At 54.2% G+C, this 20,671-nt stretch overlaps 1 protein-coding gene and 1 long non-coding RNA gene across 4 annotated transcripts; one reads left to right on the top strand and one right to left on the bottom strand.

Moving 5' to 3' along the window:
* Positions 1 to 1,321: 1,321 nt before the first annotated feature.
* CBLC (Cbl proto-oncogene C) lies at positions 1,322 to 17,763 on the top strand. 3 transcript variants are annotated; one of them, XM_077848854.1, is made up of 11 exons: positions 1,324 to 1,715; positions 5,673 to 5,819; positions 6,057 to 6,213; positions 6,482 to 6,603; positions 8,055 to 8,192; positions 11,191 to 11,278; positions 11,924 to 12,055; positions 13,736 to 13,897; positions 14,282 to 14,350; positions 17,259 to 17,374; positions 17,498 to 17,763. In XM_077848854.1, the coding sequence occupies exons 1-11, from the start codon at positions 1,363 to 1,365 to the stop codon at positions 17,505 to 17,507; spliced, it is 1,494 nt and encodes a 497-aa protein (XP_077704980.1). In that variant the 5' UTR covers positions 1,324 to 1,362; the 3' UTR covers positions 17,508 to 17,763. The 3 variants fall into 3 exon arrangements, with proteins under 3 accessions (XP_077704998.1, XP_077704980.1, XP_077704989.1); XM_077848863.1 differs by having other exon boundaries at positions 1,585 to 1,715; positions 5,497 to 5,819; XM_077848872.1 differs by lacking the exons at positions 14,282 to 14,350; positions 17,259 to 17,374; positions 17,498 to 17,763 and adding an exon at positions 12,960 to 13,071 and having other exon boundaries at positions 1,322 to 1,715; positions 13,736 to 13,876.
* On the bottom strand, positions 15,302 to 19,322 carry LOC144284386 (uncharacterized). Its single transcript, XR_013352726.1, has 4 exons — positions 18,889 to 19,322; positions 18,237 to 18,417; positions 16,731 to 16,797; positions 15,302 to 15,517 (listed from the first exon to the last, which is right to left on the bottom strand). It is a non-coding gene; the product is annotated as an uncharacterized LOC144284386 (long non-coding RNA).
* Positions 19,323 to 20,671: the final 1,349 nt, after the last annotated feature.

Genomic DNA, 20,671 nt, shown 5'->3' with positions numbered 1-20,671 from the left:
AGGCCACTGGGTTTTCATCCTGTTTCTGGAAAAGGAAACAGGCTGAGACAGGGCAGAAATGCCAGGAGCTGGAAGACAGACCGTGCCATCCGAATGCAAAGACCCGGTCTGAGATGCAACGTCGAAGATCCCCTAAGTGAAGAATTCGTGGGTTCTAAGAGAGGATGAGGGCCTGAGTAGGAAAGGGTGTTGGAATGAGCGGGTCAACTCTCATCCTAAACCCCTTTCCCCTTCCCGCACCTCAAAGGGGGGGGGCCTGGGGTGCAGGAAGGGCGCGGTCCACGGCGCCCCCGGGTGGCCGCCCAGCGCACAGCCAGAGCTGGGCAGGTGCGCAGGTTGGGGCGAAAACCACGCTCCTGCAGCGCGGAGCCTACCAGAGGCGTCTCGACCTCTGCGTTCTTGAACCCCATCTTCCCGCCTCATTTCCTGGGAGACCCAGGGGCCCACCTCCTCTGGAAATCTGGGTGTCTCAGCTCTAGCCCGATTTCCCACAACCCCGCCCGCCCATCACGTGGGGACTCACGAATTATGTTGCCAAATTCCTGCTCCCCCAGACACCCAGTCCTGCTACTAGGGGACCTAGGGGGGTCTGGTCTGGTCGCGCTATGCTTTCCTTGTCCGGGGCAAAGAGATCGCACTATCTCCACCGACGCTGACTTCTAGAAATTGCAGCTCTTTGACCTTTAATCCCATGCCACAGCTAAAGATCCAAACCTGCGTCCGAAAGCCCCAGGAATGCTCTGTCCCAGCCCCACCTCCCCGCAGGGTGGATAAAGCCCCCAGCCTCCTGGGTCCCTGGGTGGCTCAGCGGCGGAGCGTCTGCCTTCGGCTCAGGGCACGATCCCGGGGTTCCGGGATCGAGTCCCATATGGGGCTCCCCGCAGGGAGCCTGCTTCTTCCTCTGCCTGTGTCTCTGCCTCGCTCTCTGTGTCTCTCATAAATTAAAAAAAAAAAAAAAATTTTAAACTTTAAAAAACAGAAGCTCCCAGCCCCACCCCCGACCCCAAAAGCCTCAGGTACCCTCCTCCGGTGCTACCTTGAGACCCAGTTTCCAGAAGGTCTCAGATGCGGCCCAGGTATCCTACCTACAATCCCCGCCCATTGAGAGTCTTCCCCTATCTCCACCCATCCGGCCCTCTTTAGGGGATCAGACTTGCGCACCCCATCTCTAGGAAGCCGGGTACCAGACCCTCCCCCGCCCCGCGCCTCCGCCCGCTGCAGACCCGGTACCTGCAGTCCCCTGCCTGCTTCCCCAGGGTCCGCCCCCCCCGCCTTCCGCTCGGGGCCCCGCCCCCACCCCGGGCCGCGCCGGCCGCACCTCTGCCCGCCGCCCGCCTCCCTCCCCCGGCACCCGAGGGCCCCATGGCCGCGGCGGCTGCCCCCCGGGGGCGGCGGTGGGAAGAGGCCCGCGAGCTCCGCCGCGCGGTGAGGCTGCTGCAGCGCCTGGAGGAGCAATGCGGGGACCCCCGGCTGGCCTCCGGGCCCCCCTCGCTGCGAGACCTGCTGCCCCGCACCGCGCAGCTGCTGCGCGACGTGGCCCACGCCCGGCAGGCGGCCGGGGGGGGCGGCCCCGAGGACCCCGGGGGTGCGAGGGACTTTCTCATCGTCTACGTTCACAACCTGGAGGCCAAGAGCAGGCAGGTGGCGGCACTGCTGCCATCCCGGGGCGACAGGGGCGCGGACGACGAGCTCTTCCGGGAGGGCTCCAGACTCAGGTGAGCAGCCGCCCTCGCCCGGGACAGAGAGGGGATCTGGAGTCCGGGCCCCAGCCCCTCCTCCCTCAGACCCGGGGGTCCGGGCCCCCAGCCCCTCCTCCCTCAGACCCGGGGGTCCGAGCCCCCAGCCCCTCCTCCCTCAGACCCAGGGATCCAGGCCCCCAGCCCCCTCCTCCCTCAGACTGGGGGGTCCGGGCCCCCAGCCCCTCCTCCCTCAGACCGGGGGTCCGGGTCCCAGCCCCTCCTCCCTCAGACCCGGGGGTCCAGGCCCCCAACCCCCCTCCTCCCTCAGACCCGGGGGTCCCGGCCCCCAGCCCCTCCTCCCTCAGACCGGGGGTCCGGGCCCCAGCCCCTCCTCCCTCAGACCGGGGGTCCGGGCCCCCAGCCCCTCCTCCCTCCAACCCGGGGGTCCGGGCCCCACCCCCTCCTCCCTCCAACCCGGGGGTCCAGGCCCCCAGCCCCTCCTCCCTCAGACCGGGGGTCCAGGCCCCCAGCCCCCCTCCTCCCTCAGACCGGGGGATCCGGGCCCCCAGCCCCCTCCTCCCTCAGACCCAGGGGTCCAGGCCCCCAGCCCCTCCTCCCTCAGACCCAGGAATCCGGGACCCCAGCCCCCTCCTCCCTCAGACCCAGGGGTCCAGGCCCCCAGCCCCCTCCTCCCTCAGACCCGGGGGTCCGAGCCCCCAGCCCCTCCTCCCTCAGACCCAGGGATCCAGGCCCCCAGCCCCCTCCTCCCTCAGACTGGGGGGTCCGGGCCCCCAGCCCCTCCTCCCTCAGACCCAGGGGTCCAGGCCCCCAACCGCCCTCCTCCCTCAGACCCATGGGTCTAGGCCTCCAGCACCCCCTCCTCTCTCAGACTCAGGGTCCAGGCCCCCAGCCCCCTCCTCCCTCGGACCCGGGGGGTCCAGGTCCCCAGCCCCCTCCTCCCTCAGACCCAGGGGTCCGGCCCCCCAGCCCCTCCTCCCTCAGACCCGGGGGTCCAGGCCCCCAGCCGCTCTTCCCTCAGACCCAGGAGTCCAGGCCCCCAGACCCTCCTCCCTCAGACCCAGGAATCCAGGCCCCCAGACCCTCCTCCCTCAGACCCAGGAGTCCAGGCCCCCAGCCCCTCTTCCCTCAGACCCAAGAGTCCAGGTCCCCCATACCCTCCTCCTCCTTCAGACCCAGTAGTTTAGGGGGTCCCCCAGCCCCTCCTCCCTCAGATCCAGGGGTCCTGAGCCCTAGTCCCCTGCTCCCTCAGACCCAGGAGTCCAAGTCCCAACCCCTTCTCCCTGAGAGAAGCTGGAAAACTGAGCAATCCAGTTTTTTCTTTGGACTAGATGCCCTCAACTCCCCATTTCACCTCTTTCTTAGCCACCCAGCACCCTGCTTCAAATTGCCCCCCTCTCCCAGAGGCCTAGACACACAATCTGGGAATGTGGGCACCCCAGCGAGCTTGTTACATGAGGAGGGATGGACTGACATCCCCATCGTCTCGCCTGACTTGGGGGATGATGCACAGCACCCCCGTCCCCTGGCGCCACCTGAGGAACAGCTAGCTCAGGTCCTGGGGCTTATCTCTAGGGCCCCCTCTTCTGAACTCTGGGGAAGGGGCTGCTGAGTGACCAGAGCAGATGAGGATTGGGGTCTAGAGCCTGGAACAAAACAAAGTCTGGACGGGTGGCTCTCAACCCTCTCAGGCAAATACTTTGTAGTGTCTCCTTAAATTCATCCTGAAATGAAATGCATAGGTTAAACTAACTACCTACCCATAATTTTTTTTAAATCACCATAGTATCCCAAATGTATTATAAGGGATGACAAAAAGACTGCCCTTCATAATAACATTATCTGTGTTCCAAACGAAAATGCCAAGACACAATTAAAATTATTCGGAAAGGCAAACTTGCTAGTCAGACACTTGCACCGCTAGGCAGGATCCTTTATCACTGAACCAGTCTTCCTGCCATATATAGGAGAGTTGAATTTCTGTAAAATTCAGCAGAAATTTAAGGTGTACAGAAAAATGCTTTTGTAGGTGTGCATGGATGGTTCAGTTGATTGTCTGCCTTCAGCTCAGGTCGTGATCCTGGGGTCCTGGGATCGAGTCCCGTGTAGGGCTCCCTGCTCAGCGGGGAGTCTGTTTCTCCCTCTTCCCCCTACTTGTGCTCTCTCACTCTCTCTCAAATACATAAATAAAATATTTTTTAAAATGCTTTTGTAAAACAAAATTGGGCTTTAGGTTTAGATAATTTAAAATAGATTTTCCACTTTCACTGATGTCTGATGGGACATTGGAAAGTGGAGTGGAATGTGGGTAAATTTTGCTAGTGGGGGGATTGTCCCCCACAATCTAGCCTCTCTACCATAATCACGATGTCAAGTTAATTTCTAGAAGCCCCTTAGAAAGTGGTGTAACTCCACTGAGAATCACTGTTCCAAAAACTAGGAAGCATAGAGGCTTAGTGAGTACCTGAGTGAGTGTTCTAGAGTTACTAGTGTCATAGCAACTCTCTGAAGAAGATCCTAGAACAGCAATCTCCACTTAAAATCTAATGCAACCCACATGTGTAGTTTTATTTTCTAGTAGACATTTTACAGAAAGATTTTTTTTTAAGATTTTATTTTTAAGTAATCTCTACACCCAACATGGGGCTTGAACTCACACCCCCGGGATCAAGAGTCACCGGCTTCACTGACTGAGCCAGGGAGGCACCCAAGAAAGATTTTATTTTAACAAGTGCAATGAGTTTTAATAACCTTCCCTTTATTTTACTCACAATATGTAAAATATTATCATCTCAACTTATAATCAGTATAAAGCAATAATTAATAAGATAGTTCACATTCTTTTTAAAATTTTTCCACTAAGTTTCAGAAATCTGCTGTGTATTTCACATTTTGAGCACATGTCCGTTTGGACCAGCCACATGCTGGTAGTGGCTATGTACTCGACTCTGGGAAGGGGAGATGTTTAGGCACCTCAGGGATAGCCCTATAAGGTGCCAGGAACCCTATAGACCTGGCTCAAGGAGGCTCTTAATATAAGATAATACAAACGATAATAATTAACATGCACTGAGTGCCGACTGTATGCCACGTACACTGGGCATTTTCTGTGCTCCTAACGCTGGACAAGGAGCACCTGCGTGGCTCAGCGGTTGAGTGTTTGCCTTCAGCTCAGGTCGTGATCCGGGAGTCCTGGGATGGAGCCCCAGGTCGGGCTCCCTGCTCAACCGGGGGTCCCCTCCTCCCTCTCCTTCTGCTGCTCCTCCTGTTCCTTCTCTCTCTCTCTCTCTCTCTCTCTCCTAAATAAATAAATAAATAAATAAATAAATAAATAAATAAATAAATAAATAAATAAAACCTTAAAAAAAAAAAAGACATGGAAAAGTCCGTATTGATCCCCCTGGGAGACAGGGGCTGTGCATGTCCTGCACTTGTGCCCATTTCACAGTTGAAGAAACAGTCTTAAGGGGGGTAAAGGAACCTCCCCAAAATGACACAGCTAAGAGTCAGAGCTACCCTTTGCTGCCCCCCCACATCCTGACCCATACCCTAGGGAGGCAGCTGGCAGGAGAAAGCACAGAGGTCCACAGAGGTCCCCCCACCGGGGGGCTGAAACCAAGAAGGCTCCGAGCAGCCCAGCCCCTGCTCACAGACCAGTCCCAGTGCCCTCAGCTCTGGTGCGCCCATCTCTGACAACGCAGGGCTCCTCCTTCGGCCCCGGTGGGCTGCAGGAGGAGGCTGGGATCTGTTTGCTGGAGGATGACTCGGATATTGGGCAGCACCTCCCTTTCCTTCACAGGCAAGGAAATCGAGGTTCACGGAGGGGAGAGGTGGCAGGGTGTCAATGGACTTTGGCCCTGCACTGATACGTTACGGCGTCTGGGGGCCTGGTGCCGTGGATATTCCCCACAGCGGGCGCAGGTGTCAGGGGGAGCCCCAAGGTCCAGCCCAGGCCCTCAGAGCCCATCCCCACAGGCGACAGCTGGCCAAGCTGGCCCTCATCTTCAGTTACATGCACGCGGAACTGGGCGCGCTCTTCCCCAAGGGAGAGTACTGTGGACACACGTACAAGCTCACCAAGGCCTCAGCCCACAACTTCTGGAGGAGGCACTGCGGAGCCCGGTGAGTGAGCACCTGTCCCCAGGGCCGCTTAGCTCCTGGACCCTCGTCCTATCCCTGCCCTGGGGACCCAGGAGTCCAGGCCCCCAGCCCCTCCTCCCTCAGACCCAGGAGTCCAGGCCCCCAGCCCCTCCTCCCTCAGATCCAGGGGTCCAGGCCTCAGCTGCCTCCTTCCTAGAGGTCTTCCCATCCTAGGTTCCCAGGGGCCTTAGCTGCATACTCCACCCCCCCTCCATCCAGGTGTATGCTGCCCTGGGCTGAGTTTGAGTCGCTCTTGTGCACCTGCCACCCAGTGGAATCAGGCGCCACAGCCCTGGCCTTGCGCTCCACCATTAACCTCACCTGCAGTGGCCACGTGTCCATCTTCGAGTTTGACATCTTCACCAGGCTCTTTCAGGTGAGTGAAGGCCAAGGCTGGAAGCTCAGAATCTTGGGTCCTGAGGGGAAGGAGAGGTTGGGAACATGGCCTCCTGGGTCTGAGGGAAGAGAGGCTGGGATCCCAGACTCATGGCTCCTGGGGAAGGGAAGGTTCTGGGGTCTTCTGTGTAAGGTTCCTAGGCTCACCAAGGATGTAAGCTGAGTGGCTATGTTCTGAGACCCAGGGAGGCAGGAGGTTCGGGCTGCTTCCTCCGCCCCTCCCTGACCCCAGTGTTGCCCCACTCCAGCCATGGCCAACGCTTCTCAAGAACTGGCAGCTCCTGGCGGTCAACCACCCGGGCTACATGGCCTTCCTCACATACGATGAGGTCCAAGTGCGTCTGCAGGCCTGCAGAGACAAGCCAGGCAGGTAAAAGGGCCCGGCCTCAGGAGGAGGAGGCTGCTGGGGGCTCCAGGGTCTGGAGCCTGGGCTGGGCTGTGGTGGGAGCACAGCCAGCCTTTGGAGAGTAAGAATGGAAGGGCCGAGGTACCTGTGACCCCCCAGACTGCCAAGACCTAAGAGGTAGGATGCTGAGTGCCTCCTGCCATCCTGCCTCATCTTCTGGGACCTCCCAGGAGCCTGATGATGTTGAGCAGTGCTCAACATGCACCACCATCCGAAGTGCAATTCCGCTGACACCCTCTTGCAATGCACCTTCTCACAGTCCAGCAGCTAAAGGAATAATACGTGGCCTGAAGACCTTGCTCCAGCATAAGATCCATTTCTGATACATCGGAATTCATACTGTACTATCTATTAAAATCTTTTAAGATGACCCTCCTACACCTGCTGGGGTAGGAGACTAGGGACCAGACACCTGAGTCCTTTTTTTTTTTTTAAAGATTTATTTATTTATTTATTTATTTATTTATTTATTTATTTATTTATTTATGATAGACATAGAGAGAAAGAGAGAGAGAGAGGCAGAGACACAGGCAGAGGGAGAAGCAGGCTCCATGCAGGGAGCCCGATGTGGAATTCGATCCCGGGACTCCAGGATCGCACCCTGGGCCAAAGGCAGGCGCGCCAAACCGCTAAGCCACCCAGGGATCCCCGATACCTGAGTCCTTAAATTATTTCAAGCCAGGAATTTTGAGCTGTTGGGTCCTCCCAGAGGGCTAAGGATTGAGAGGCTGAGCTACCTGGAACACTAAAGGTTAAGGGAATAGTTCACATTCATGAATCTTTGCAGGGCCAAGGTATGAGAACCTCAGGACAGCAACTGTGTTAGCACTCTCCCGGGTACACTTCAAACTGGCTTAAAGGGAAAGAAAAAGGGATGGATTAATTCTCGTAATTGAAAAGACCAGGTATGGGGTTTCGGGTGCAGCTGGATCTAGGTGCTGACAAGCTATTGTAAGGAATGGGTTCCTATTCTTCCCTGTGTCTACTTTCCTCTGTTTTTGCTTCATTCTCAGACATGGTCTTTCCTTATGGTGGCAAATGACTTCTAGAATCCCAGCCATACACCCTCCCAGCTTAGCAACCTCTGTAGAAATGGGGTACCTTGTTCCTGATACTTCTAGCAAAAATCTCAGAGCTGATTTCCATCACTATGGTCAGGGGTCCTACAATGCACTGATTGGCCAAGGTAGAACTAGCCTTGTCTAAAGTCTCCCAGTGAAGGGAGAGAGCCGAGCAGGTAAAACGTGGATATCCCCTACAGTGGCAGACAGAAATCTTAATGCTCATTGCCTTAAAAAGTGGGAAGGTTAAGGGAACTTAGACACCTGGGTCCTGAACAGAATGGGGAGCTGTGAAGTCCCAGATGAGCCAGGGCTGACACTCCCTCACCCCATCCTACCAACCTCTTCCTCCAGCTACATCTTCCGTCCCAGCTGCACTCGCCTGGGTCACTGGGCCATCGGATACGTGAGCTCAGACGGCAGCATCCTGCAGACCATCCCTCTCAACAAACCCCTGTTCCAAGCACTCTTGGACGGACAAAAGGAAGGCTTGTGAGTCACCATCCTGGCAGGGGGAGGGTGTCAGCAGAACGCACTTGGAAAGGTGGTGTGCGTTGAGCACTGCCCAAGATCACTCCGGGGGCTCGCGGGTTGCTCGGCAAACGCTGCACATTTGCAGTACCATATTGTTCCAGTAGGTGGCAGACGAGGGTCTTGAGCAAGGGGTGCCTTCTCTTCTTTTTTAAAAGATTTTATTTGTTTATTGTAGAGAGGGGCGGGGCAGGGAGGCAGGTAGAAAGAGAAGCTCCTGGAGGCTCTGTGCTGAGCTTGGAGCCCGACACCAGCCTTGATCTCATAACTCTGACATCAGGACCTCAGCTAAAATCAAGAGTCGGAAGCCTAACCCACTGAGCCACCCCCCAAGGGCGCCTTTTTTAGTTCACAGAAAGCTGCCATGTGGGCTAGCAAGTGGCTGGGGGACGCGTGTGGGGAGTGGTTCCACTGGTTCCATTCCTGGGAATTCTGCTGAAAAGCTTTTCCTTCTAGATAACCATAGCCTGTTCTAGAATCTAGACTGTTGTGGACTTTTTAAAAGATTTTATTTATTTGTTCATGAGAGAGGCAGGGATATAGGCAGAGGGAGAAGCAGGCTCCCTGCAGGGAGCGTGATGCGGGACTTGATCCCAGGACCCCGGGATAATGACCTGAGCCAAAGGCAGACGCTCAGCCACTGAGCCACCCAGGTGCCCCTTTTTAAATTTTAAGTGGGCTCCACACCCAATATGCAATTTGAACTCACTCCCCTGAGATTGAGAATCACATGCCTTACCGACTGCACCAGCCAGGCGTCCCATCTGGTCACATTTTTGTCAACCAATTGCTGCCTTATTGGTAACCAGTAGTTACCTTTATGTGTTTTTCTGCCGAACGACACCGTATTTAATATGTAGTCGATTCTCTCACAGTGACCTCCCGGCCAACAGCACTATAACTCACTTCTGAAGGAAGCTCCTCTAACACCTGTGCTTTCTCCATAAGATGCATCCCAGCCTTACACTTAGGAATGCTGGACAGCACCCCAGCACTATCTGGGGGTCATTTAAGATGGCGAAATCACCAACAAGAAGCGCTAAAGTACAAAAAAACAGTGGCACTAAATCCACTGATAAGGATATTTGTTTACAGAGCAAGGAGCTGAAACCAGAAGGCAGAGTGTCGCCTTCTCCAACCTCGCTCAGAAATGCATCAGGTGACTCAAATTTTTTGCCACTCTGTATAGTCAACGAATGATCACCCAAGTGCCATGACTATTGATTTGGGGGTGACAGACATTTTAGCAGGTAGAAACATTTGCAGATCCAGAATCCAAGAATAACGAAGCTCTCTTGGTTATACTATTTATTATATCCCTATCCGACAACCGAGAAAGACTGAGGTCCAGAGACACGGAGCTACTTGCCGGGGTCACGCAGCTGCTGAGCTCATCGGCTAGGTTTTGAAGCCAGGCTCAGTACATGGACCCTCACCCACCGTAATGTCTTGAGTTCCCAGTCAGACTTCATTGGAGAAAAGGATTCTAGAGATAAAATAAGTGTGAACACACCATCAATCTGGTTGAACCCCCACCCCCTGCACCTGCCTCGCACACATACCCCACCACCATTATAAAGACAGGAAGATAAAGGCCCTGAAAGGGGAGAAGAGACTCAGTGAGTCTCTTCAACCCCACAGTGAGGTGGCTTTCTAGGTCTAAAGTTGATCACAGCAGGGATGCCTGGGTGGCTCAGCGGTTGAGTGTCGACCTTCGACTCAGGTTGTGATCCCAGGGTCCCAGGATCGAGTCCCGCATTGGGTTCTTTGCAAGGAGCCTGCTTCTCCCTCTGCCTACGTCTCTGCCTCTCTCTGTGTGTCTCATGAATAAATAAATAAAATATTTTTTAAAAATAAATAAATAATAAAATTGATCAGAGCAGTTCCCTCTGGGGGCGTTTAGGTCTGGGGAAAGGATACTGCACATGTTTTATGGGTGCCACCAGTCTTTGCCCCTGGCATGATTATGTTCATTTTACAGAAAGGAAAACTGAGTGCAGGGAGGTAGAGCTGCCCAGCCCAGGGTACACAGTGTATGTGGGAGAGCTGCTCTGGGAACCAGGCACGGGCACTTGCCCTGCTCTACTGGGCTGGCCAGACAGAGCCACCAGCCTCAGTGGAGCTGTGGCCCCACTGTTGGTCTCAGGGGGCACCAGTGACCCAGAGATTTAGGAGACTTCTTCTCGGCTGCTCTGGAGCCTGATGGTCAGAGCGCACCCACAGCCCAGGTCCTGCATCCCTCTAGACCCCTGTGTGGCTTCCAGCAGCGGCCTTTCCTACTCTGAACCTCAGTAACTATATGTAAAATGAGGAGTGCAGATGATCTAGAAGGGTCCTTCTAATTCTGCTAGTCTAATACCAGGATTGGGTCAGTCTAGCAATGTGTGACCTGAGATGTTCTTTTTTTTTTTTTTTTTTTCTGAGATGTTCTTATACTTGGGCCTGAACCCTCAAGAACGGGGGTGCTCTGGGAGGGTGAAGCCTGGGACTCGGTCAGTTTCCTGGTTCTTTTTTTGTTTTAAAGATTTTATTTATTTATTCATGAGAGACACACAGAGAGAGGCAGAGACATAGGCAGACAGAGAAGCAGGCTCTTTGCAGGGAGCCTAACGCGGGACTTAATCCCAGGACCCCGGGATCACAACCTGAGCCAAAGGCAGACACTCAACCACTGAGCCACCCAAGCATTCCAGTTTCCTGGTTCTTGTTGAGCTGATTTGTGTTTCTAGAGCTTGAGACACTCAGGTCTAATGTGGCCTTTTTGGGGGGTCTGAGGGGACACGGCCCTGCCCTGGAAAGTCCCAGTGTGGTGAGAAAGAAGAGAGAAGATCCCCAGGCCAATGATGGGTCTGGGAGAAATGCTCACAGAGGCCCTGGGCCCATGGCAGAGTCAGGGGGAGTCCTTGCTCCTCTGGGGTGCGGATTGCTAGACGGCCCTCGGTCTGCCTCTCTTCCCCAGCTACCTCTACCCAAATGGGAGGAGCCACAATCCAGACCTGACTGAACTCTACCAGATGGAACCCCATCAGTACATCCACGTGTCAGAGGTGAGGCCCAGGCCTGTGCCTCCCACCCCCACTGTGCCTCTACTCCGGAAGTCTCTCCCGCAGACTCAGGCCTTGGGTTTTTGTGGCTGTGTGGTGACCATGTGACGGGGTAAATCACTTGGCCTCTCTCTGCCTCTGTTCCTTCTCTGGAAAACACGGTTCCTCGTACCTCTTCCCCAGCGGTTTTTGTGGGGATTAAACCAGGAAACAATACTGCTGAGATGATCAGAATGGCTGATGTACTTGAACTTCCCCCAGTGATAGCCCCTGGACCAGTTCCTAGTCTTCACAGCCACCCCACGGGTGAGAGAGGAACAGCAAATGAAATCTTTTGGTATAAGTATATCCCACACAGTATTTGGGATATACTCAGACCTAAAACATTATGCATTATTTACCTAAAAATCAAATTTAACAGGGCATTTTTCATATTTTTAGTTGCTAAATCTGGCAACGCTGAGTATAGACCACCCCAGAGACTGAGTTTCATAATAAAGTACATGGAAGAGGCCGCTGGACACACGGCCCTCAACTTAGGAGGGTTCAGGGCTAGCACAGAGGTTTGGGACTTTCTTCCCGTGGCCTGACTTGAATCCCCATGGCTAACACCTCCCTTCCCATCCTCCCCATCTTCTCCCCTGCTAGGAACAGCTACAGCTATACTGGGCCATGAACTCCACGTTCGAGCTCTGCAAGATCTGCGCTGAGGGCAACAAGGACGTGAAAATCAAGCCTTGTGGGCACCTGCTCTGTAGCCGCTGCCTGGCCGCCTGGCAGGTGGGTCTGACCGCCCTGCCTTCCTGCCTAGTCTCCCCACCCCAACCCCAGCCCCCTTTATGTTAAAAGTCCTGGAAGGATTTCCCACAGGCCTCATGGATCAGATGGAGAAAGTGAGGCCCAGGGAGAGCAGGGATTTGCTTGGGGTCACTCAGGAGTGATGAGCGGGAGCCCACCTCTCTATGTGCCTCTGTCTCTATCTTGCTCTGCATCTCTCATCTCCGCTCCTCCTTCTCCAGCTGCGTTATTATTAGCAGAAAGGGCTCCTTGTTCCCTGGCTGGGTGATCTGGGGCCGGTGGCTTCCCCTCTCTGAGCCTTGACTTCCTGCCCTGGAGAAGGGGGAGCTGATGGTAGTAACTTCTCAAGGGCTATGGTGAAGCCCACAAAGCCCTCTGCAAAGGTCCCTGGGAAACTGGGGCTGTTGCCCCTGTGTACCGTAGGTGCCTGATATTAAGCTTTTTGATGGTAATTGGAGGTGTTTGACACACTATTTTTTTTAAGATAATATTTATTTATTCATGAGAGAGGCAGAGACACAGGCAGAGGGAGAAGCAGGCTCCCCACCAGGTGCCCAATGGCGGACTCGATCCTGGGACTCCAGGATCATGACCTGAGCCAAAGGCAGACGCTCAGCCACTCAGGTGCCCGTTACATGTTTTTGATGGCTGAGGCATGCATTCCAAAGGCATTCATTCATCTTGAATACACATATTGCCAGCTGTAGGACACAGCTCCTAGCAAAACGACAGAATAAGGAACCAGGCCACCCCTCTCATGAAGTTCCCCTTTAGAAAACCCGGGGTAACTAGTCAGATAGCAGACCCCTTAAGTGACCCCACTTTTCCCTTCCCATGCCCTAATGCCTTAAATTCGCCAATGAAGAGTAAACCTGCAAATCCGTAGATACCACACTCAGCGCCCAATAAAGGCAGAGCCCTGGGTGCATGCATCTTCTCTCTCTGTCCACCTGGGACTCACTGTGAGGAGCCAGCATGCAACGTATCCCCCGGGACCTGTGAGTAATCAATCTTGGTTGTTTTTTTTTTTAAAGATTTTATTTATTTATTCATGAGAGACACAGAGAGAGAGACAGAGACACAGGCAGAGAGAGAAGCAGGCTCCTTGCGGGGAGCCCGATGAGGGACTCGATCCCAGGGCCCCGGGACCATATCTTGAGCCAAAGGCACATGGCCAACCACTGAGCCACGCAGGCGCCCCTCAGTCTTGTTTTTGAGAGCTCACTGGCAGTTGCTGCTAAGGTGTGTCCTATGATCATAAGCACCGCAGGGACCAGCTGAGCCCCAACAGTGGCCCCAGTGGTGATTGTGAGACAGATGTCTGTGGGGCTCACCACGATTAGTACAGGCCCAAGCAAGTGCATCAGGCATTCCGAGGTGACAGCATCCCAGGACAGCTGAACCCTGCCCCTCCCCCCACACAACACCCTGGCTCCGCCCGCTGGGCTCCCTGCTTGGGTGCCCCTCCTGACCTCACGCTCTGCTCCCGTGTCCCCCTTCCCATCCTGCATCCCCTCATTCCCCCCCTTCCCAACTCCTCTCCCTCTCTCTGTTTCCTCCATCTGGCCTCAGCACGTCGCTCTGTTAGGGAGGAAGGCCCTGTGGTCCCAAGGGACATGGAGGAGACCAGGGAGACCCTGACCCTATCCTTCCCCCCACCAGAACTCCGACAGCCAGACCTGCCCCTTCTGCCGCACAGAGATCAAGGGCCATGAGGCTGTGAGTGTCCATCAAATCCAAGTGAGGCCAGCGGAAGCCAGGGCCGCTGCTGAGGACCAGAGAGAGAACAGAGACCAAGCAGATGGAGAGGAGGAGCTGGGGCAGGTAAGCAGGGCCAGGCAGGAGCTGAAACTGGAACTCCTGGGTCTGAGGGAGAAGGGGACTGGGGTCTAGACCCCTGGGTCTGAGGGAGGAGGGGACTGGGGTCTAGACCCCTGGGTCTGAGGGAGGAGGGGACTGGGGTTTGGACCCCTGGGTCTGAGGGAGGAGGGAGCTGGTGACCTAGGGTTCCTAGGGACCTAGACCTTTGTTTCCCCAAGGGTCTGAGGCTCTGACTTCCTCTAGCCGTAACTCTCCCCAGGGTTAGGACTTTGCCTTATTCTCCATTCCATCTCCAAAGCCTAGAAGAGTGCTGGGACTCTAGGCAGAAGGACACGTAGGGGGAATATGACAGCTTACAATCCCCTCCCCACCCTGTGTCTCTCCTAGGTGGCTTCCTCAGCCCCCCCACAACCCCTTCAGCTGAATGTGTCCGCAGCTAAAGACTGGCTGAAAGTGGTGAGTCAGATACTGGTGTGAGGTGGGCAGCTCAGGTCTCGTTCAGCCCCGGGCTCCCTCAGGGACTCCAGGCCCAGCACTTACCCTCTGTACCCAATGACAAGGCGCTAGGCGATCCTCTATACTCTCTCATTCTCCTCCTTACTCATCCCCCTTGCTGGCTTTCTGCCTCTCCTTCCAGCATCCCAGGCATGTCTAACCCCAGGGCCTTTGCACGAGCTATTCCCTCTGCCTGGATCTCCTTTCTCCAGGCTTGCTTTCTCATCTCCTTCTCAGGGAGACTTCCCTGACCAGCCTATCTTATTGATAAAAGGAACCCCCCTCCCTCCAAGCCTCTTCTCTGCTGACTTCCATAGTTCTTTTCACCACCTAGCAGAGGGTACAGTCTGTTTCTATCCCAGTCAGCAGGTTGTAGCCCTCCCAGAGATTGGGACTTTGTCTTCTCTGCTATGTCTCCAGAGTCTAGAGCAGTGCCTGACATATCGCAGGTATTCAGTGGACAGGCTTTGAATGGATACAGTGAACTGGGTCTTCCCAGCAGCCCTACAAAGTCAAAGCTGTTCCCCTCTTCATTTTTAGAGGAAAAGGGCTCAGAAAGGTGACTGCACTTGCCAAAACCTCAAAATGTGATACAAGAGAATCTAGTGGTTAGGAGGGGGTGGTCTTAGAAACCCCTAAAATCCTCTGCTTATTTTCTAAGCAAGCCCCAGCTTTCTTCTTCTCCTTCTCCTTCTTCTTTTTTAAGATTTTGTTTATTTGTTCATGAGAGACACAGAGAGAGAGGCAGAGACACAGGCAGAGGGAGAAGCAGGCTCCTTGTAGGGAGCCCAATGCGGGACTCGATCCCATGACCCTGGGATCACGCCCTGAGCCAAAGGCAGACACTCAACCACTGAGCCACCCAGGTGCCCCAAGCCCCAGCCTTCTTTCCCCCCACACCCCTCACTTCCTACCTCAGGATTTTCCAAGCCCCTGGCCTGCTGGGGAGGGGCCAGTCTCTCTTAGCATCTCAGGCTGAGCACACACTAGATTCAATCAATACAGGGCTGTCTTCAAACAAACAGCTCAGGAAGTCCGGGAACATTATTCGACCGCAGCAAACAAGTGAGCCAGCAGGAAGGGGGGTGGCGGTGACACCAGCCAGGGAAGCTAAAAACAGATCCAGACCTGCAGCCAAAAGCAAATGGAAACATTAGGAGGCACTCAGCCTGCTCCCTGAGGACAATGAGGGGGACACAGCCAGAACGGCAGGCCGATGGGGCACCTCCGGCCACATGGGCACACCTTTGCCTCGGCTGGGCCCTCCGCCTGGCATGCCCTTTCCTCTTCTCCCCAGACCCAGCCCAGTTCAAATCCCAGTCAACTCCTACCCCTTCATCCTTCAAAACATGCTGCAAGAGAGGCGGCCTGGGGGCGCCGCTTCCCAGCAAAGCGACCACCATATGAGAACAGTTAACGTGTGTATAACTTGCCATATGCCTGGCACTGCTTTTAATGTATTGATTTAATTGTCATGACAACCCAGTGAAGTAGGTCCTGTTGGGATCCCTATCATGCAGAGTGAGATGTGAGGTCACTAGCTCAAGGTGAAAGAGTCAGGACTGGCCCCCAGGCCCCTGGCTCTAGACTCCAGACTCCATCCTCCACTCCCTTGGGCCTCTGTTCCCTTGTCTGTGAAATGGGCATCATGCCAGTCGCTGCCGCATGGGGGCGAGGGGTTGGGCTGCTGTGGGCACGGGGCAAAGGGGGCTGTGTCAGTGCGGTTGTGGTTTGCATCTGCTGCTCCTACCCTGCTGTTCTCCATCTGAGAAATCCACCTCTAGGCAGCAAGACTCATTCAGTGGGACCCTGGCACCTCGCTGGCCACTGGGGACCTCTCACCTCCTCACTCTCTCCATGTGGAGAATAGCAATAAACCTGGGCTGGGCCCCACGGGTTCTGATGAAGTGGGCAAGACTGAGTGTGTATGACCTGGGTCACACCCCGTCCTAGCCTCTTAGAAGACCCTATTAGCTCCCCAGGGCTCCGAGAAAAAGCCAACATACTCTCTGCAGCCCACAAGGCCTGGAGGAATCTGACCCCTCCCAACCTCTCTGACCTCTTACCATCCCCCCAACTCCTCTTCAGCAACAGTGGACCCCTGCTGTGTTCTAACAAGCCACCAGCCCACTACCCAACATAGGACCTCTGCCGACACCCTTCTTCCATTCGGCCCTTCTGTTCAAGTCCACCCCCTTCCAAGAGGTCTTCCCCAGCCATTTATGAGTTGACCCCTACTCTCCCAATGCCCATTTCAGTTCCCGGAAGAACATCTAACACTCTCGGGATATTTTCTTGCTCATGCACTGATTACTCATGGTATTGTGCACTGATTACTCACTCTCTGGATATTTCCTTGTCCATGCACTGTTTATTCGTGGTAAGTCTCTTGCTTAGTAGATCATCAGCTGCATGAGGACAGAGATTTGTGTGTTTTATTCATAGCTGTCTCTTCAGAACCTAGAATAGTGCCTGACACACTGTAGATGCTCAGGGAATGTTTGTGAGATGGATGGACGGATGGATGCATGGATGGATGGATGGACGGACGGACGGATGGATGGATGGACGGACGGACGGATGGATGGATGGAAGGATGGATGGATGGATCGGTGGGTGAATGGATGATGGTGGATGGATGGGTGGATGGATGATTGGATAGATGGAGGGATGGGTGGACAAACAAAACTTTCTACTCAAGCCAGAGGTGCTAAGGAAAAAAAAGCATGGACCAGGGACAAGACTGTCATATTGTCTCTCCCACCTCCCCCCCGCCCCCCAGCCACCAATGTGTTACTGCTGTTTGGGACTGTGAAATGAAAGATAGCTGTAGTTCAGCTGTGACATCTCTTAATCTCTTCCCCTCCAGGTACCTCCAGCCCTCCCCAGACTGCAGGGCCCTATTCCTTTGCCAAGAATTAAGACTGTGGCCTTAGCTCCGTGGCAAATCACCTCTAGCCCTCAGGCCAGGGAGGGAGCCACAGGGTAAGTGGAGAGGCAGCTGGGGTCCAGGACTCCCAGGTATGCGGGAAGATGGGATGGGGGTGCATAAGGGAAACACTGATCCTATGAGATGGACAACCCTTCTTCAAACTCTCTCCATTGCAGAAACTCCTAAAGGCAAAATCACCCCTCTGGCTGTCCTTGTGGGGCCCATGATCACCGCCCAGCCATGGGGGCTGGTTAATCTACTCCATCTGAGCCCCAGGCAGGTTCCTTCCCCTGGCCTGGCCCTGCCCTGTCGCCCAACCTGGCTGTGATTCTATCTAACCTCTCTTTCTGCCTCTCAGGGTACTAAATGTGCTGCTAAAGGGAACCCCAGGGGCTGGAAGGAGTTTGTGAATAATAAATTGCCAAGCCTGTCTGTCCTCTTATATGTGGAGAAAATGCAGGCCACCAGAGGGCAGCTTGACATTGGGAATGGGGGTCACCCACAAGATTAACCCCAGGGGTCTGGAGGGGCAAGTGGGAGGATCCAGGAGTCCAGGGCCCCATCCCCGGCCCCTCCCCTCAGACCCAGGAGTTCAGAGTCCCAAGTTCTCAGGGAATCAGGCAGCCAACTCTTTCCCCATTAATGCAAAGGAATTTCTGGAACTAGATCCAGATATCTAAGTACTAAGTCCCTAATCAAAAGGACCTTAAATTTCTTTAAGAGTTATGCACCTGGTGTTGCCCCAATGTTCCTATCCCTCTCTTTCCTCCATTCCACTCTGGGAGTGAATTCCAGTCCAAATTAAACTGAAGAAGTGTCTCCCCACTTCACCACTAATCTTGTAGGGATCTAGTCTGCACCCCTGAGCCCTGTCCTGTTCCCAGCCCTGGGCTGCATGAGGCTGGGTACACTTACCAGCAATCAGTCACTGCCTCCTGGTGGCTCACAGTCAATGGGTGACAGATAGTGACACCCCAGAGTGGGCGGGGCTGGGGGGAATGGGAGAAACAGAGGACAACCACGGAAGCCCAGAGTGGGCAGCTGAGCCACCCTGGGAGGTCAGGGAGGGCCTCTAGGAGGAGGCATCCAAGCTGAGCTGGAAAAGAAGAGGAAAAGGTATCCTGGTATAAAGGGAGCATAGATGCACACACCAGAGATTTGTCCCAAGCAGCAGAAGTCACCTCTGGGGGCAGAAAGGGAATTCATTGAGAGAACTTGGGGTCTCTCACAGAATCCCGGAAGTGATTAGAGAACCAGGACAGGAAAGTAAGCTGTGAAAGGGAAAGGAACCAGTAGCAGCGGGCTCCAACCGTAGCCCAGCCCCGATCACGCCACAGAACTGGTCTGATGAGGATACATACACTGGCACCCCGATGACCAATGGACACTTGTCACCTCACTGCCTCTGCCACCCCAGCAACTGGCCGTGGCTGCTGCTCTCACTAGCTGTTACCGGAACAAATAACAGACACTGAGTGGTGGACACCAGCATCGTGGTAGCTGCGGGCCAGGATCTGGGGGGGGGCTCAGGTGGGTGGTCCTAGCTCAGGCTGCAATCAGGGGGTACCTGGGCAATCAGGGCATCTGGGGGGCTGAACAGACATCTCTCTGGAGTCAGACCCCTCCATGTGGTCGCCACACTTGCTAGTTTGGGCTTCCCCACAGCATGGTGGCCTAAGGTAGCCTGACTGCTTGAGTGGTGGCTGAAGGCGTCGTGGAGAGTCTTCCAGTGACCCAGGCAGAAACTGGGTGGCCCTTTCTGCCTAATCTTGGAAGTCCTGCAGCATCGCCTCTGCCACATTCTCTTGTTTACGCGTGAGTCACAAAACTGCACAGATATAAAAGAGGAAAGGACTTAGGTCCCCCCTTCTCAGGGGAGTGTCAAGATCAGATTGTCAGAATTGCATACAGAATGAGAGATACTGGGCAGCCCCGGTGGCACAGTGGTTTAGCGCCGCCTGCAGCCTGGGGTGTGATCCTGGAGACCCGGGATCGAGTCCCACATCGGGCTCCTGGTACATGGAGCCTGCTTCTCCCTCTGCCTGTGTCTCTGCCTCTCTCTTCGCTCTCTCTGAATGAATGAATAAATAAAATCTTAAAAAAAAAAAAAAAGAATGAGAGATACTGTTGCAGCCATTTTTGGAAAATAGAATGTGTCCCAGCTTCGCAAGGGAGTAGACCAACCAGGCCCTGCTTCTCTGGCATTAGGAGGTCCTGATTCAAAGTATAGCAGGACTTAGGGGCGCCTGCCTGGCTCAGTCGGAAGAGCATGTGATTCTTGACCTCGAGGTCATCAGTTCGAGCCCTGCATGGGGTGTGGAGATGACTTAAAAATAGAAAACTTAAATAAAAAAAAGTTCTTATCTAAACCTTTCCTGCACGATTAACTGTTGTTGTCCAACTCAGAACGCATTCACGCTGCCCTCCAAGACATCACAGACTTTTAGTAGTTACGTTGTCCAGATGCGAATCTAGAATGACTAGGGAATCACCATTCCCCTCCTGGTGTGTCATGATCCCGTATTCCACAAACCATGCACAGGGTTTTGTTTGTTTGTTTTTTAAAGATTTTTATTTATTCCTGAGAGGCTCATAAAGAAAGAGGCAGAGACACAGGCAGAGGGAGAAGCAGGCTCCATGCAGGGACCCCACTGCGGGACTCAATCCCGGACTCTGGGATCATGACCTGAGCAAAATGCAGATGCCCAACCACTGAACCACCCAAACATCCCAAGCATGCACTAGTTTTGTTTTGTTTTTTTTTTAAGGCTATTTTTATATATTTTTTATTAAGATTTTATTTACTCATTCATGAGAGACACACAGAGAGAGAGAGAGAGAGAGGCAAAGACACAAAGGCAGAGGGAGAAGCAGGCTCCATGCAGGGAGCCTGATGTGGGACTCGATCCTGGGTCTCCAGGATCAGGCCCTGGACCAAAGGCGGTGCTAAACCACTGAGCCACCCGGGCTGCCCGCGTGCACTAGTTTTAAAGTCAACCATCACACACCATAAAATAATGGGCTTAAGGTATAATAGTCCCCCCTCTTATCCTCAAGAGGAACTTTCCAAGACCCCCACCGGATGCTTGAAACCACAGACAGTATCCACCCCTCGCTGCACTGTATTTATTGACTAGGGACTTAGTACTTGGACATCTGTACATAGTGGTTAAGTTTAATTTACCGGTTAGGTACAGTAAGAGATTAACAATAGCTAATAACAAAATAGAACAGTTATAACAATATCCTGTAATTAGAGTTATGTGAAGGTGGTCTCCTTCTCAAAATTTCTTACTGTACTGTACTCACCCTTCTTGCGATGATGTGAGACAATAAATGCCTGTGTGAAA

The sequence above is a fragment of the Canis aureus genome, chromosome 1, assembly GCF_053574225.1.
Source record: "Canis aureus isolate CA01 chromosome 1, VMU_Caureus_v.1.0, whole genome shotgun sequence".
NCBI lineage: Eukaryota > Metazoa > Chordata > Mammalia > Carnivora > Canidae > Canis > Canis aureus.
Note: the sequence above shows the minus strand (reverse complement) of the source record. Positions and strands in the feature narration are given on the sequence as shown.

Bases quoted from the DNA above. Each gene is read 5' to 3' on its own strand.
- CBLC (XM_077848854.1), top strand. From the start codon at position 1,363: ATGGCCGCGGCGGCTGCCCCCCGGGGGCGGCGGTGGGAAGAGGCCCGC. The intron at 5,820-6,056 runs GTGAGTGAGCAC...CCCTCCATCCAG, and splicing joins AGGAGGCACTGCGGAGCCCG to GTGTATGCTGCCCTGGGCTG. The intron at 8,193-11,190 runs GTGAGTCACCAT...TCTCTTCCCCAG, and splicing joins GACGGACAAAAGGAAGGCTT to CTACCTCTACCCAAATGGGA.